The 16,350-nt window shown below is 41.6% G+C and overlaps 2 protein-coding genes across 3 annotated transcripts in view; one reads left to right on the forward strand and one right to left on the reverse strand.

Moving 5' to 3' along the window:
• Positions 1-8,026, reverse strand: part of ATP6V1C2 (ATPase H+ transporting V1 subunit C2) — an 18,715-nt gene extending 10,689 nt beyond the window's left edge. The window contains exons 1-4 of one of the 2 annotated variants that reach the window (XM_027690126.1): positions 7,987-8,026; positions 7,001-7,217; positions 5,359-5,426; positions 796-881 (exon numbers count right to left, since the gene is read on the reverse strand). In XM_027690126.1, the coding sequence (XP_027545927.1) occupies positions 796-881; positions 5,359-5,426; positions 7,001-7,129 (283 nt within the window). In that variant the 5' untranslated portion in view covers positions 7,130-7,217; positions 7,987-8,026. Of the gene's footprint in view, positions 1-795; positions 882-5,358; positions 5,427-7,000; positions 7,218-7,319; positions 7,801-7,986 lie in introns of those variants that run through there. The other variant, XM_027690125.1, reaches the window with a different exon arrangement.
• Positions 8,027-13,589: 5,563 nt separating this feature from the next.
• Positions 13,590-16,350, forward strand: part of NOL10 (nucleolar protein 10) — a 50,140-nt gene continuing 47,379 nt past the window's right edge. The window contains exons 1-4 of the mRNA XM_027690151.1: positions 13,590-13,690; positions 14,117-14,162; positions 14,800-14,898; positions 15,707-15,784. Of these exons, the coding sequence (XP_027545952.1) occupies positions 13,625-13,690; positions 14,117-14,162; positions 14,800-14,898; positions 15,707-15,784 (289 nt within the window). The 5' untranslated portion in view covers positions 13,590-13,624. The remainder of the gene's footprint in view (positions 13,691-14,116; positions 14,163-14,799; positions 14,899-15,706; positions 15,785-16,350) is intronic.

Raw genomic sequence — 16,350 nt, forward strand, 5'->3', positions numbered from 1 at the left:
ATTAATGAAACCTGTTGTTTCTCAAGTCATAGGGATATCGTGATCAAGCTACGAGGTGGTTACTTGAGAAATCCATCGTAACCTGATCACTGTATCTCTACAACCAGACCAAGACCTGTGTCTAGCACTAAAACACACAAATGCATGCATGTGACAACACCACAATCATCAGTCAACATACTTTTGAGACATTTCATTTTATCCTTTAGTCCTGAAACACAGTAAGTGGGATTATTGTATTTCTTAAACAGCTGCACTCATCATACGTCAGTTTTATGTCATGCAAGGACATTTCTAAAAGAACTTCCTCCCCATCCTTTACCCAGACAGGTCTGAAGTACGACATTGTAGACAGTCAAAGGGTGATGGAGTGCGCACTCTTAAGTTTATTCAAAAGCATCATTCTACAAGTTTGTATTTAGCATGTGTAACACGTCCAATTTTGTTATACTTTTTCAGGATAGCTGGGGAATGCAAATCAGTAACAGATCACTGACAGATGTCACACAGCCATACAGAATGAGATTTAGGTGCCCATAAGAGATCAAGCCCAGGCAGGGCACAGAAATGTGCTAGGTCATTTTAGGAGTGAAGGAGGATGTCTCCTGCTTTCGTCTTCATCCAAAGTTAGCTTCTGCTAACTTTGAGAAAAATGGGAGCAGGCTAAACATGTTCTTATAAAATGTTGCTGTGGCTGTCCTTTCTGAAGTGTCAGTTTCAATTCCACATATTCATATTCTAAAACAAACAAAGGCATCATCAATGCATTAAAAATCCCACATTCACAGCACCTACCTCCATTAGCCAGAAGATTTTCTTGGACTTTATCTTTTGAGTCCTCTATAACTTCTCCTATGTACTGGGCTATTTTCTTTATTATGCTTAGGTGTAACAAGAAAACTGTGTTAGTGAAATTGTAACAAAATTGTAACAAAACAGTTATCATAATAATCTAATAAACACAGAGATGCCCAAACAAAACACCTGAAGCAAGGTAGGTTAATTTGCAATTCAAATGATGATAAAAAAAATCTATGACATATTGCAGAACTAAATTTCTCTTAAATACATTGATCTCTGTAAAAACACAGGTAATGTCATTTATCCAGTGCACTAGATTGATCAAGATTCAGTCTTCTCTACACTCATTATACTCATAGCAGAAACCAGAAGGCAAGAAACCCATGTTTAAAACCCCAAAGGTGATGAAGGAACAGAAGGCTACATACAGACAACATTGACTGAAAATCCATTCCCTAGGATGCCAAAGAAACTCTAAGGGTTGCTGAGAGAAGGTTCTTATAAAGTACTCGGGTAAATGGCAGTGTTCACTTGTTTGACAGGGAGAATTTCCTTCTTGTTCTTTCTCTTTAGGGGATTCTTTCTCTCTTATCTTTAGCATGGTGGACAAGACATTCCTTTAAGGTACTGGAGAACTAGATTGAAATCCTTCTGCCCATTTCAGAGTAGTGATTTGAACAGAGCCCCTCCTGGAGAATACTATCTCCACACAGTTACTTATTCTTTGCTGATTTAAAAAAATGGATTCATCAAGTCCCTCCCTTCAAAGTACCTGTCTCATACAGGCTAAGAGACTTTCCAGTTGTTCAAGTATCCTTCTGCACTCAGAGATATTCACAGAATTTGGCTTTCAGTTCCCTAACTGTTCCAGGTTGACTACACACTGTAAAAAAAAAAAAAGCAGCAGCTACAAAGCAACCTCCTGATCATGAAATTGGTGGAGACATGAAGTGGACATAATCCTTGGCACAGTGATAGGGAGCGTAATGGCAGGCTTCTTATCCCTTTCTTTCCTTCCTGAGGGGAGGCTACTACAGCTGCAGGTGAGCTGCAGACTGAAAGGGCACCTACAGTGTTTGGACAATGTATCTTGTGACATCCTGTGGTTTTCAAGAGCTCAGGAATAGGACTTTGGGCCAGGTACAGTCTTTCCTGGTATGAGGAAAACATCAGAGAAAAGGATTTTCATTCATGTGCTGCAAAGCAGTTACATCTGTCTCTATTCCTGAGAAAAAACTTAGTCTTGGGAAAGGTTTTCTAGTCCTGTGACAGGGAGGAAAAAGATGAGATTGCTGATGCTGCCAAGAATGCAGTAGTTAGAATTCATGCTGTTTGGGATCATTCAGTCTGAAGAAGAGAAGATCTTATTGTGACCTTTCAATATATAAAGGGAGCTTATATGAAAGCTGGAGAGAAGCTTTTTACCAGCACCTGTACTCACAGGACAAGAGGCAACAGCTTTAAAGTGAGAGTAGATTTAGATTGAACACAAAGGAAGAAATTCTTTACCGTGAGGGTGATGAGGCACTGGAACAGGTTGACCAGAGAAGCTGTGGATGCCCTACAACTGGAAGCATTCAAGGCCAGATTGGATGGGGCTTTGAGCAATCTGGTCTAATGGAAGGTGCCCCTGCCCATGGCAGGGTGGTTGGACGATCTTTAAAGAACCCTTTCAACCCATAGCATTCTTCTGTTACCCTGGACAGGAGCAGTTCAGAGTTCCTGCAGGAGGAATTTACACCACTGTGCTCCAGTTCACATCCCTCTCACAGAGCTGCTGCAGTTTTTCACTATCTACATGCAGCCCCTTAGGGACCTGGTGCCAGCTGAGGGTTGCTAGAGTACAGCATGTGTTGCCCACACTCTGGCTGTGGGGAGGTTGAGAGATCCAGAGAGTGGTTCCCTGTCAGCTGTGACCTTGCCAAGCATTTCTGAAAATTTCAGCTGGTAGATACAGCTGGCTTTTGTCCTCTTTCATGATGCTCAGGGAGCTCAAAGGAACTTGGAACAAGACAATAGTTGGTTAGACCAACAGAAGGAGGCTAAAGATCCTACAGAGAAAGCAGTCCATGGGGAAGTGTATAAACCAGGAGATTTTCCAAAGTTGCTTTCATTACTGTTTCACTGAGTGAGCAGCTTTCACAGTCAACACTTAAACCTCTGCCTTTAGATGAGATGAATCCCACCTTGAGCAAATATCACGCTCAAATGATGCTTTAAAAAGGAGGGGGTTTCAGCTAAACTGCCTCAAGAAGTAGTAGTAAAAACCCATAAAGAGAATAACTCAATTTAACCTATTATTATGTCTTGAAAGACTTTCACATTTTGCTTCTGCAAGTGCCGCAATGTCATTACCTTCCAAAAAAAAAAGTCAAAGTCTTTAAGTGATACTGAAAACGAAAAGATGCTACCAGCCAGGCCTCCAAAACACTACAGGGAGCAGAAGTCCTGCAATCTGAGGCTGCTGCCAAATGCTCTGCTGACAGAGAACAGGGAGAACTCCCAGTTAACAGTGACCCAGGGGACTGTCAATATGAGAGAGCTCCATGCTACCACAGGGTGACATGGAAAAACACTCTTCCTCCCTGAGTAAATAAATAATAAAAGTATGTGGAAACAATAGCTCCTGCAAGCTCTTGCCCCTTCTCTGCTGTCCTGGCAGGAGGCAGCGCTGACAGGTTTGCACTGCCTGGCTTTACTGGCAGCTGTGTTTATCCAGCAACAGTTCAGCGAGCAGCTCTTTCAGAGGAGCAGGAACATGACTGCTCAGGTCATCTGAACAGGCTTGTAACCCTCTGGATGCCATTTACTTCAATCAAGTGTGAGTGCTTGGCATTTTAACCGTTGAATCACAATTCAGACATAAACCTTAGTCATTTATTTAATGCAAAATGCTTTTGTATGTCCTTGTGGGACTCAATCTGCTAATACATTTGATTTTCTCTTGTGTTGATGAATCTGTGTTGATTATTATCTGTTACTATTCTAATGCATTTTTCTTATTTTTCAATGCATCCCTCTTATTTTTAAATGTTGTTGATCCTTCTTGGTTACCTATCTTGATATGCAAATGGGACAAACAGGAAAAGTCCTTGCCTCAGCAGATAACAGTGGAAGGGCCTCACTGCAGTTTGCCTATCTGCTACCCTGACTAGAGACACCTTCCATGAGAACAGTTAGCAGGTATTGGCACTGTCTCTTCCCAGATTAACCCTCATTCCCATTTCCTTCTCTGCAGTATGAACCAGAGGCCTCAACATGTTTACAAAGAATATGGGGCAGTATTTTTGGCAGGGTCAGTATGGAGACGGTTTTCTTGGTTAATTAAGTTGCTCTGTCCTGCTAAAAATCCTGAAAAAGCAATATGGTTTAGTTTTAGGTAGTCCTGTGAGGAGCAGGGTGTTGGCCTCTATGATCCTTATGAGTCCCTTTCAACGCAAGATATGAATCATATTCTATGACCCTAGAAACATCAATGTTGTGTGCAATCCAGAGTGATCAAATGTAATCATCCTAATACAGACTTCATGTAGCACCAATAAAATTAAAAGAAAAAAAATTCTATGGAGAAATGTATTGTAGCAGACCTACTTGGACCCAAACTGCCTAGCCTAGATGCCAACAGTTTCTGTCAGGGTTTCTGTATGTGTTTGCAATTGCATGATAAAAACCTATGAAAGGATTGATATATATTTAGATAAGCAAATCCTTTTCAGTCTGAACTGGGAGAAAAAAGTCTAAAAGCCCCAGAGCTAACACATGACCAAAACTACATGTGTTCATATTTGCATGCTTCCAAAACAAAAAATAGAACAAACCAGAAAAACCCAGCAGCTTATACTTTCATTGCCTCAAACTCTATTTTGTGCCAGGAAGCATCTTACATCCTGGCATTTTCTCAGCTTGCTACACTATATTACTCTTTGTACATTCAGGTCAGTTTGGTCCAAAAGGCAAACTTGACAATGGTCAGCAAGTCATGGTCAGATCATGCGAGTCTTTGCTTGAGTGGGTTTTATACAATGGGAGTCAATATTCTGGCTTTCAAGGAGTTTAAAAGCCTGAAAGGGAGAGGTTTGGATTTTATTTAAAATAACTTAATCCTTAGAACTCCTATATCTGTTTGCAAAGGGATAGAAGGCTCTACAGAAATACTTTGTGAAAACAAGATCAGGAAGGGCTTCATATTCTCTAAAAGCTGTTTTATTAAGTTTCTGGATGGGGGAGGAAAAATGTTCTTAAACAAACAAACAAACAAACAAACAAGTCACCTTTTTAAGCAGTTTCCTTTTGAGAAACAGCTTTCCTAGCACTGCCACTCAAATGGCTGCGCAGAGAAAACTATCACAGACTCCATTCAGCTAAATTTTAAGGAATGATCCTTTCCTTGTGATGACTCCATGACAATCAACACAAGGGTTAAACAAAGTCTATCCACTTTAGTCCAGCTGTAGTCCAGGCTGAACTGAGTCAGACTGAGGTGAACACAAGGACATACCGTCCCATAAAAACAATGTCTGTTTCTCATTTGCAGATAGTAAATAAGATCTATTTTACCTTTCAGCAAAGCTATCAAGTTTTCCCAACTCATCTGACAGACCAACAAGAGCATCCAGTGTCCCCACCTGTGCAAAAGATGAGAATTAGGTGAAAGATGCACAACTCTGCCTAAGGCTTCTGTTGGCAGAGCCTTAAGGAGACTGATTTGTGCTTAACGCTCATGAATTCAATAGTTTGGCTGAACTTTATTTACTTTGTGGAAAATAGTAGCAATTCCTTTACCCAAGACCTAGGGCATAAAAAGCCTTTTCCAATAAAGGAAAAAAATACATGTAGTCTCAAGATCACACATCACTGTCTTCCTGTTTTCATTTCATCCTGTATCATTGAGCTGCATAGTCTTTAACTTGATAAAACAATGACTAGAAATGCACAAAAATAATGCACACATACAAACAAGTCAGATGTACTGAGAGAACCAAGAGAAGCAGCACTAAGAGACCCTAAGACAGAGGATCTCTGTCTGAGTTGTTGCTATTACCGAAGATTAAGTCTCTCACAAAGCTTCTTCTGACCAACATCTGCTTTTTGTATGACTCAGTCACCATCTTGTATTTATGGTATTGCAGTATATTGCTAAATCTTTTCTTCTAATGTTGCCAGCTCAACATTATGAAGGGTCAAGCTGAGGGAGAAGAAACAAATTTTATATAGAACAAATAGCAGAATGTGAATGGGTGTCTCCAGATACTCCAAATGCTTTAGTTCCTTTACATAAGCAGACTCACACTACCACCAGTTGGGTAAGGTCCACAGATGGTAAAAATAAGGTCCATAGATGGTAAAAATAATAACGATCTCAGGTGTGTATGCAAAAAGCAACATTACCAGTCTGAAACATTCATGTGGCAATTCAGTAGGTTATTACTTGAGAACAGGCCATGCTCCCCTGTCCTGGATCCTTATGTACTTGGAAGAGCTCAAGTTATAACTGTTAACAATCTTTTTGGATTAAAGGCAGATCCTGGGTGCACTAAGTGTAGCATTGTTAAGTGATGGGTGATGACAACTCCCCAAGGAACCAAGTTCTACATCTGTGATAGCTCTACTGACTTTAATGCAGCAGATCTTGGTTTCCTCATAGCCACCATTGAAATAGAAGTGCAGATCTCATAAATAATTTTTTAAATCATGGATTAATACCCTTTGAATTTATATGATATTATGAAGCTGGATAATGCAGCTGAATAAACACACACATCAATTTCCCAAGGTGTAATGTGCATTGTAGCACTGTTTTCTCTGTCAGCAGTGTTACTGCTGTGGTTCTAGCTACTCCCTTTGCATTAGCAATCCATCATGTAAAGTGCTGTATGTCTTTCATGACTAGGAGCAAATTGTACATGGAATGCAAGAGATTAGTTATTTAACTTATCTCATTCATTTTTACTTCTGATACATGTACCCTTCCAATGTGAAGGTCAGCTTCAAGCACAATGACTTACTTCTCTCTGATCAATTTTCAGTTGACTGAACACAACTCATCCCCCAACCACAGTTTTCTTCTACTCTCTGCATGTTATCCCGAAAGATAAATCCCACGTTTATCCCAAAGGATAAATCCCACAGTTATCCCAAAAGTCTTTAGCCCTAGCTAGTGCTGCTGTACTGCCCACACACAAACCCCTTCTTCACTTACCTTTAAGTCTGGAATATGGAATTTGCTGTTGCTGGACAGGTTGGATTTAGATGTCACAGTGTTCATTCTCTCCCATGCCTGCAGATTTGTTTTGTCTCCTGGAGCGGAAATTAGCCAGAACTCCGACATTATCTAGTATTTTTCCTTCACTCCTGCTCACTGCAGAAACTCAAAGCAGGTAAGTGGTTGAAAAGCACAGCACAAAGTGTGCTCTTCCCTAAGAACAGAAAAAGTTAGAACAGATCACTGATTTTTTTTTTTTTCAGAAACACCAGGAGAGTGAGTCAGTCTTATGTCTCAGGCTGAAATGGAACATGACCTTCCCCAGAATGTCACGGAAAGAGTGTGGCTGTTCTTTCCTTCTCAGGGTTGATCCATCCAGTTTCTGAATGAAGAAATGAAGCTTCCTCCTCCCCTTTTCCCTCCCGGCCTGTTCCATTTGCCTTGCGCTGTACGTCCAGTCACCACTGGGGAGTCTGGGGACTTCACCAAACCACCCAAATGTAATAAAGCATTTCTGCTTGATAACTATTCATTCTCAAATTGTTGGATACTTGTAGGGAAAACTGAAAGCAAGACCTCTGCTGAACATAAAGGCTGCAAAAGATGCCACTGGCAAGAATGGAATATTGCTTTCCCCTGTGTTTTTTCTTCCCCGGCTGGATAGGAAGGAGCTGGAGGAAGGCAGGTCCTGGAGTACAGAGACGGTGTCGTCACACCACCATAGACAGAACAGTCGCGACAATCCGGAGGGGGGACGGCTACTGTGGCGTGAAGCGAACAGATGAGGGCAGGAGAGCGAGCAGCGGGCACTGCACCGCAATCCCCCGTCGCTCCCGAGGGCTCCCCCGGGGCACCCCCGACTCACGCCCTCGCTCTCCGGTGGACGGGACGGGGCAGGTGTGGCACTGGCCCCTCGGCACCGACCGCTGCCAGCGCGGGTGTGGGGGATGTGGGGGATGCCGAGTCTCTTCCCGCTGCCTCACCTGCCCGCGCTGCTCCCTGTGCCCACCGCTCCCGGCCCGGCGGCTCCCGGCGGCTCCCGGCGGGGCGGGCGCGGACACGCTCGGAGGCGGCCGGGGCAGGGTCGGGGCGGAGCGGAGCGGCCGCCGGATCTGCAGGTGAGTGCAGCGAACTGCGGGCTCCTTCCCGGGCCACGGTGGGCTGCTGTGCTTGGTGCTCTGTCACAGCTCTGATTCCGGCAGCTTTGCATCTTTTTACTGTCTTTTAAAGTGGCACAAATAATGCAGAGGCCATTAGTTTTGTGTTGAACACTGACTGCCTCTAGCAAGCCTGAAGGTTTTGGAATAACTAAAGAAACTTCTAGGAAACTCTTGTTTCTGGGACTTCCCTGGGTGCTTTATTTAACAAATAAGTGGTGCAGAAGCCTGCGAGGTAGTGATGCTTTCGCTCCTGGTGATGCTTCTTCCTTGGTATATAGCTGTGGCTTTTAGTCCTTACCAAGTCTTGAGCTTGTGTTATGTTGCCTTAAGCTTGGTTAAGACATTGGGAGTGTTTCGTAGGTTGGGTGGAGGAATGTTCTTGAGAGCCATCTAATGCAGGCATGTTCTGAAGGAAGCAAGTGTGCACCTGCCTCTGAAAAGCATCTCTGCAAGTGGGAGTCTAAGCCTCTCACAGGCAGTTATCCAGTTCTTGTCTTCCAGTTGAGTGGTCTAATCCCTATGCAGTCATACACCACTTAGACAATCTCTTCTATTACTAAGGGCTTATTTTCTTCAAAAGACAGTGCATTATTTACTCATGTTTCTGTGTATCAAATGTAAACGAAGCCCCACGAGAAATTAAACAGAAAGATGCTCCTGGTTTTCCACATGACCTGTTGTAAACGCAGAGGGTTTGAGATGCTGGGGCCAGGCAGGTCTGGTCATGCAAAGAAGAAGAGCTCTTGACACTTTCAAGAACCTTAAATGAAGACCTCCAATGAGTTTGAGTATCTTCAGCACTCGATAGAAGCATCTGATGCAAGGCATCCTGCATCATTCCATGTAAGTTGTGCTTTAGGTAGCTAACATGCAGGTCAAGGTCTTAGGCTCTAAATGTATAGACTCTTTAGATTAGCCAATGATTCATCTTCCTTTGCTTCTCTTTAACATTTTTAGTGATTTATAAAAAAGCAATACATGTGTGGAGGAGGAGAGTCTGTACTCCAGAAAAAGACATTGAGATTTGTAGCTGAAATAATCAGTCTGTGGAGGCTTTTTTGGTTTATTCTTTTTCCTTTCTAGGCTAATTAAACATTCAGTGCTCATAACTGTTATGACTCTAATTCTTTTCAATCACAGACCCCTAGGGCACAACAAAGGGCTTTCCAGAAAGCCAAAAAATTCCAAAAAATGAACATATAGGTGTGTGAGATGGTATTCATAGAAATAGTGATTATTGTCTAATCTTCCTTTTTGGTTTGTTTTTTTTTTTAGACTATACATTTTAATAATGAAAACAGAATTAACTGATGCTCAAGCATGTACATCATATATATCTACCCATAGACTAGTAGCCTGAAAGGTATAGAAAACCTCATCACCTGGATAAGGCAGTTCTTTCCCACCTCAAACCAGTTTTCACTGGATCCTTGCTGCAGTCTCAAGCTGTAGAAATGCTTTGCATGATTAATTTTAGAAATGTTACATTCTCATAAGCTTCTTAAATTTAGAATTGTGTAAGTTGACGCTAGTGTGAAGAGAACAGAAATGTTTCTTGATGCAGTGGTGCTAGATTTTGGGGATGCTTCTGTATGCATGGATGCTATGACTAATAGGGTAAAATCCAAGCTCAGTGGTTGCTGGATTTCTGGATTCTACAATATATGCTATTTCCTTCCTAAACATTTTTATAGTAGCAACACAACTTGTCTTATTTTTTCATATTTCACATTTGCTTCGTTACTATTATTAAAGTGAAAATATTATGCTACTTTATTGTTTTCATAGAAAATGATCAATTAGACATGATGTTAATACCTAAGCAATGTCCTGCTGAATGTCTTCTATTATCATATTTTCTGGTTTTACTGCAACTTTTTAATCTTTATTTTTTACCCCATTACATATTTTTCAGGCTGGATGAAGCAGCAGTGGAGGTGGAAGGGAAGAAGCAGGCAGCACCACATACTGTGGGACAAGGAGAGTGTGCTGCAGTCTGGTGGTAACACAGCTCTGACAGCTCACGTCTCCTCAGCCATTTCCCTGGCTGGCCCTGCATGTGGTGCCATGTGATCTCAGAGCTGTCTAATTCCCTCATGATCATCACGTGGCTTTCTGTTTCCTTTGATCCATCAAGGCAATTAACTTTTCTGTGACTCTGCCTCTCTATTTATGAGTACTTTTTCAGATGGCACACTAAGGAACAAAATTCTGCCTCAAAACAGTCATTAACAGTACTGAAATATCCTACTTGAAGTATCTCCCAAACAACTTTCTCAAACAGGTAACCAAAATTAATTACCTAGACAATTATGACACTGATACTAGCGAGAAAGCTTGTTTTAAGCTTGCAAAACAGCAGCCATAGAGCTGTAGTTCTCTATAAAACAAATTATACAGCTATTATGAGCATTACTTATTTAGTCTTCTAATAATGTGTGGGGTGTTTTTCCCTCTGCTTAAAACCAATCTTTTAAATCCTACTTCCCAACCCTCCATGGTTTTACTATTATTGCAGCAATATATTTAAAATTATAGTCTAAAAGATTTCAATGAAGAACCTCCTAAATAATTTGATAATTTTCTGTGTACCTTTAATATTAGTATATGAACTACTTATCATAATTTCTTAGCTATGTATCTATTTCTTAATTATGTTAAACAATATTGGAATATTGATTATTCACACACTGTGTATGTGAAGTGCAGCAGAACCTTCTTGATGAACTTTTTTTTATATACTTAACATTAAAAGTGAATGTACCTGACAGCTTGTCCTTAACATAATCATGTGTATGTATCTACTGCAGGGGCACTGTCTAGTCATTAAAACCAGGAAAGGTAACATTCAGTTTGCTTATCACCACTGTTCAGAACACTGCACCACCATGGCCAACACCAGTACTGCACACAGCAAATTCTGACACTGAAAAAAGAAAGAAAAGGCAAGTAACATGATTTGCTCTTTGTTGAAAGCATCCTGTATCTCACCTATTTGCAGTCAGTTCATGTACCTGCTCATCTATATTCATTTGAATGGAAAATCTAGAAGTATATCATTACTACATGCAACAAAAATTAATGATATACCTTTTAAATTCTGTAGTCAGGGTAACAGGCAGATTTGGCTGCTCTTAAGTTATTTGGATTGAAATTTTTAATAGCCTTCATTCTAGTTCATTTTTCCCCTTCAATTTTCTAAGTCCTAAATGAATGACTGGCCAGGCTTGAATTTATCAACTTTTCATGCTAACTAAATTTGACTGACAAGAATAAAAAAATAATTTTAAGACACTTGAAATAAAACACTGTTCCCTGCTGTGCAGTTAGAACCTCTGGGTTCTACCTTTCTTTGTTTGCACTGTAGTCAGCTAATGCATCTAGGGAATGGACAGGAGGGTCAGGAATCCTTAGGCAGTCTAAGCTAAAGAAAGTCACATAATTCTCCTGCTGTAAGAATCTCCAGTGTTTTTTACCTCTAGGAATTCTTTGTAGGTTCAGACCTCCTGACTCTGCCCAATGCCTTTTGAGGTGCCCTGGAGCATCCTGTTGGGCCTTCAGCTGCTGTTCCAGGGTAACATTGGCCTTCTGTCACACCAACCAACCCCGTGTGGATGTCTGGAATTCCTTAGGACATTCTGAATAGTGGACAAGGGAATTCAGCTTTAAATGTCTATTAACAGCTCACGATGCTCTAATTAGATGGTGGAACCTAGACATGATGGAGCTCACCCCATAGAAGACACCCAGTGGCTGCTGCACCACGTTACTCCTCACGCTTCATTAACCGCATTTACCAGGGATGAGATTTAGCTGCCCCAGCTTCTAGTGCCACCAGAGATGTCCCTGGACATCTTCCCTGGCCTCCAGATTATGCTGCAGAGGGCATGGTTTTTCCATAGGTCTTGTGTCAGCCCATCTAGGTGTCCTGGACACTATACAGCATCTCAAATGCCACTAGAGAACCTACATTTAAGCAAGTGAAGCCTTAACACTGAAACTGGAGCTTAAACACCTAGCACCCACATAGGCACCTATATTTAGGTGTGCTCATTTCCCAGGAATCTCAGCTATAACACCCTCTAATACAAACTAGAATAGAGGCCTTTCTAGTCATGATATTGGTATCATCATTGTTGCAATGATGGGGACCATGCATAAGACTTACTTGAAACAGCTTCTATTTGCATCTTGTATCAGAATTATGTATTATTAAGAATTTAGTTGTGATTTTCATTGTTTCTTGAAGATGTGTATAGATCGGATATAGATTATTTCAGTCTCTTGTAAATTGGAACAGGAATGGTTGGATTTATTTGCATGTCTTTTTTTTTTTATGGTTGCTGACAAGGTTCTGATGAGTCAAATCCTGGATTCACTGTTTTCCACAGATAACGGACACAGTTCCCCGCAGGCTGAGAAAATTAAGCCCCTCCACCGAGGCTGCCAAACAATTCCAGCCTTCCGGATTTCACATGGAGATCATCCAGAATGGGACCACAGTCGGCCTGACAGACACCTCAATGGCATTGATATCTGAGTTTTGAGATGTAACAAGAACTAAAAGTTTTTGCAGCGGAATGCGCCATAGAAACTACATATAGCTGAGCCAAGTGATTTAAAGGAATTAATTAAGTAAAGTAAAGAACTAATGAAGAAGGGAACTGAAGCAGCCAGCCAAGCAACACTAAGTGACTCTATAATCAGGTGTATTGTGTTAAAGAAGTGCATAAGGCAGTCATTTAGGACTTTGGGGGCTCCAGACATAGATAACCACCAGAGACTCCTGATGAAGCCCCTCATAGACCTTGTAAGGATGTGTATATATGCTAATAAGTGTTGGGAAATGTCAGAAATATGTAACAAGAATGCGAGGAATGAAAAATGAATAATCATGTAATGCAGACATGTAAGCTGTAGTGAAGATACCTCTGGGTGCACTTAGGTGAGCTGATTACCAGGGCACCGGGCCTACTGTGATCATGCAGTGCATCATAATAAAGAATGCCTGCTTATTAAAACTCACAAATTGATCTGAGAGGTTTCTTTTAAGAGCCGATTTTAGGCAACAGCACCATGACCCGCGTGACGGACACCTCACTGACACCACAGCCTGTTAGATGCACACCCTGACGGCACCACGACCTGCCTGGCGGACACCTCAGTGGCACCATGACCCGCCTCGCTGACACCTGCCTGACGGACAGACCGAGCTCTTCCCGTGGGAAGCCGCAGCAGCGGAGCTGTTTGGCTGTGAGCTGCCGCGCTGGCAGAGCTGATTGTGCCGCAGGTTTGCTGTGCTTCCCTCGCTTCTACCCCGTGCGAGGGAGGGGCAGCGCTGCCGATCCCGGGCCGCCCGCCCCGCGGGTCCCGCCCGCCGGCGGCGGGAGGCAGAGCCGGCGGAAGCGATTCCGCCTTCCGCTTCCCCTGTGCCCGGGAAGGGGCGGGTACGGCCGCGGCCATGCAGGTCTCCAGCCTCAACGAGGTGAAGATCTACAGCCTGAGCGCCGGCAGGAGCCTCCCGGAGGTGAGAGCAGCGGGGGGGACGCGCCCGGCCCGCTCCGGGTCCCGCAGCGGGAGCTCGAACCGCGCGGTGCAGGCGCTGGGCTGAACCCCGGCCGGGCCGGCCCGCCTGCCCGGCCCATGTGCGCTCCTGTTGGGCATCCTTACCGAAAAACAACCATAAGTGTTCGTTCAACTAAAAATGCAGTTTGAATGCGTTATTTCTCTGAATGTAGGGCTGTTGTTCCACAGACCCTTAAGCAGTACGACTTTGTGAGTTTTCTTGGTGTGCAATCGTTAAACTTATCAATGGAAATTTGTAAAATAATCAAGAGAAAAAGAATTAGCGCGCTAAATGTCTTATATTTCAAATGCTTGGATAAACTTTAAATGATTCTCAGGTTCCTGTGTGAATAATGAGCTTAACGCTGATGTATATTTTTGCTTGCAGTGGCTTTCAGACAGGAAGAAAAGAGCTTTACAGAAGAAAGATGTGGGTGAGTTTTGCCCTTGCAGGGTCCTCAGCTTTACACATACACAACATTCAGGTCCAGAGCAGATACTTCACTGATATGAGGAAGTTATTTCTAGCTCATATCCTAAAAACTAGAAAATTAAAGCTACAAATAGTTACTTCAACTTCTTATATAGCTTTTTGGGAACAGAATATTACCAGAGGTGTTTTAAATTTCAGGCATTAAAATATTTGGGTTGTGGCTTGTACAGAAATGTGATGGATAAAGTCAGACTGTAAACTCCTCTGTGTTACTATGCTAATCTTAGAATGCAGATATAATCATTTTAGCCTAAATGCATAGTTAACAGGGGATAGAATACATTATACGGCATATTAATTGTGTAAAATGTGTGATGAATATTTGCTACTACATTATATAATAATTTGTTACATAGTTACCTCAGAATAGTAATTTACTTGTCACAGAGCTAGCCTGCTTCTCAGTGTTAACAGACTGTTAATCTGCTTATAATGTGTTAGTTAAAATATTTAAAAGGTAAAATATCTTTAAAACATATTCCTTATATTCAGTTAGCTCAACATGCTTCCCTAAGAAACCATTATAGCTTTTTGGACTGATACAATTGTGCTAACTTTGCAATTTTTTTTCTTTATAGATATCCGTAGAAGAATTGAACTTATTCAAGACTTTGAAATGCCCACAGTTAGCACAAAGATTAAGGTATCAAGAGATGGACAGTATATTATGGCAGTTGGTGAGTTAACCAAGTGTCTCTCTGTAGCAGAGGCCAAAAGTCCTAGAAAATCTTGACTGCAGAATGACTTAGGGTTTCAGGTAGAATTGATAAGAGTTCATTAAATGTAACGTTAAATGTAACTCTGAACACAGTGTTGGAAGTTTACTCTTAAGGTGTGATAGAATAGCTGTCTTGGTAGTGGTGCTGTGGAGCAGTTCTGTTTAGAATACAGAATTCTTAGAAACATAAAATGGTTTGAGTTGGAAGGGACCTTTGAAGATCATCTAGTCCAGCCCCCCTGCCACTGGTGTTTATAACACGTATAAAAACCGAATCTCTTTATAATACAGTTAAAAACTAAGTTCTGAATTATTTTTATTCTATGTATGTAAATTTGCTTTAAATAACTTCTGAATATCATTGTTTGAGTGTTATTTTATAGGATGGAGGATAATGCTGCATTTTGTAACTGTCAAAGCAGGATCCAAACATGAGTACTTTAGTAGGCATTAATAGCATAAGGAGCCTTGGTCTTTCAGACTTACTGGAAGGTATTATTAATTCTGTTATGATGTACCTGGTAATCAGAAGAACCTCCATACAAGTAGGGTGCTTGCAAGCACCAAAGACAAAAATCAAGCCATAAGCTTGTGTTCCTAAGAGGCATATTTTTCCAGTCACAGAGGCTTTGGGAAGATCAGAATACTTATGGTAGAAATACAGTAAAGCCTATATATGTAAGATACTATATGTTTTTTAAAAAATGGTTTAACGTTACCTTTTTGTTTAATTTTTCTTTAAATTAAATATCAAATTGTTCTTTCAGGAACTTACAAGCCAAGGGTCCGCTGTTTCGATACCTATCAATTATCCCAGAAATTTGAAAGATGCTTAGATTCTGAAGGTTAGTATAAACTATGGCTGTTAATACAAGATGTCTTTCATACATAATTCAGGTTGGACTCAAGTACAGATTTCTCTCCCTGTGCTGAGGGGACAGAATGTACTTTAGGGGAACACAAGAATCTGGAGTGAAACATCCCCTAGTCTTTATCTCTCTATTTTTCCCTTGTCATCCCACTTCAAAGTTCTTTCCCCTCTTGGAACAAGTGGTGTGGGCAACGTAAGATTTACCTTGAGCCAGTAAGTGTGGGGCTCAGAGGGTGAATGTGGCTGAAGTCTGTGTTCTGTTTAGTGAATGTGACATGGGTACAGTGCCTAGGTGGTTGCCAGATCTCCCTTCTTTCCCGTTCTGTGAAGCAGTCAGGTAGGAGAATGCACTGTGGTTGCTCTGTTTTCTCCCTGGAGCCCAAGCTCAGTAGATGAGTTACAGGGTAAAGGGTATTCCCTGAGGGGTAATTTTGTTTGTTTGGTTTGGTTTTTTTGTTTGTTTTCTTGGAAACAAGGTACTTAGGAATAGATGGTAGCATGGCCAAGGCCCTAACGACACCTTGTTTGCTATTAATTTGG

This window comes from Neopelma chrysocephalum, unplaced genomic scaffold (assembly GCF_003984885.1).
Source record: "Neopelma chrysocephalum unplaced genomic scaffold, ASM398488v2 Primary Assembly neopelma1_80b, whole genome shotgun sequence".
NCBI lineage: Eukaryota > Metazoa > Chordata > Aves > Passeriformes > Pipridae > Neopelma > Neopelma chrysocephalum.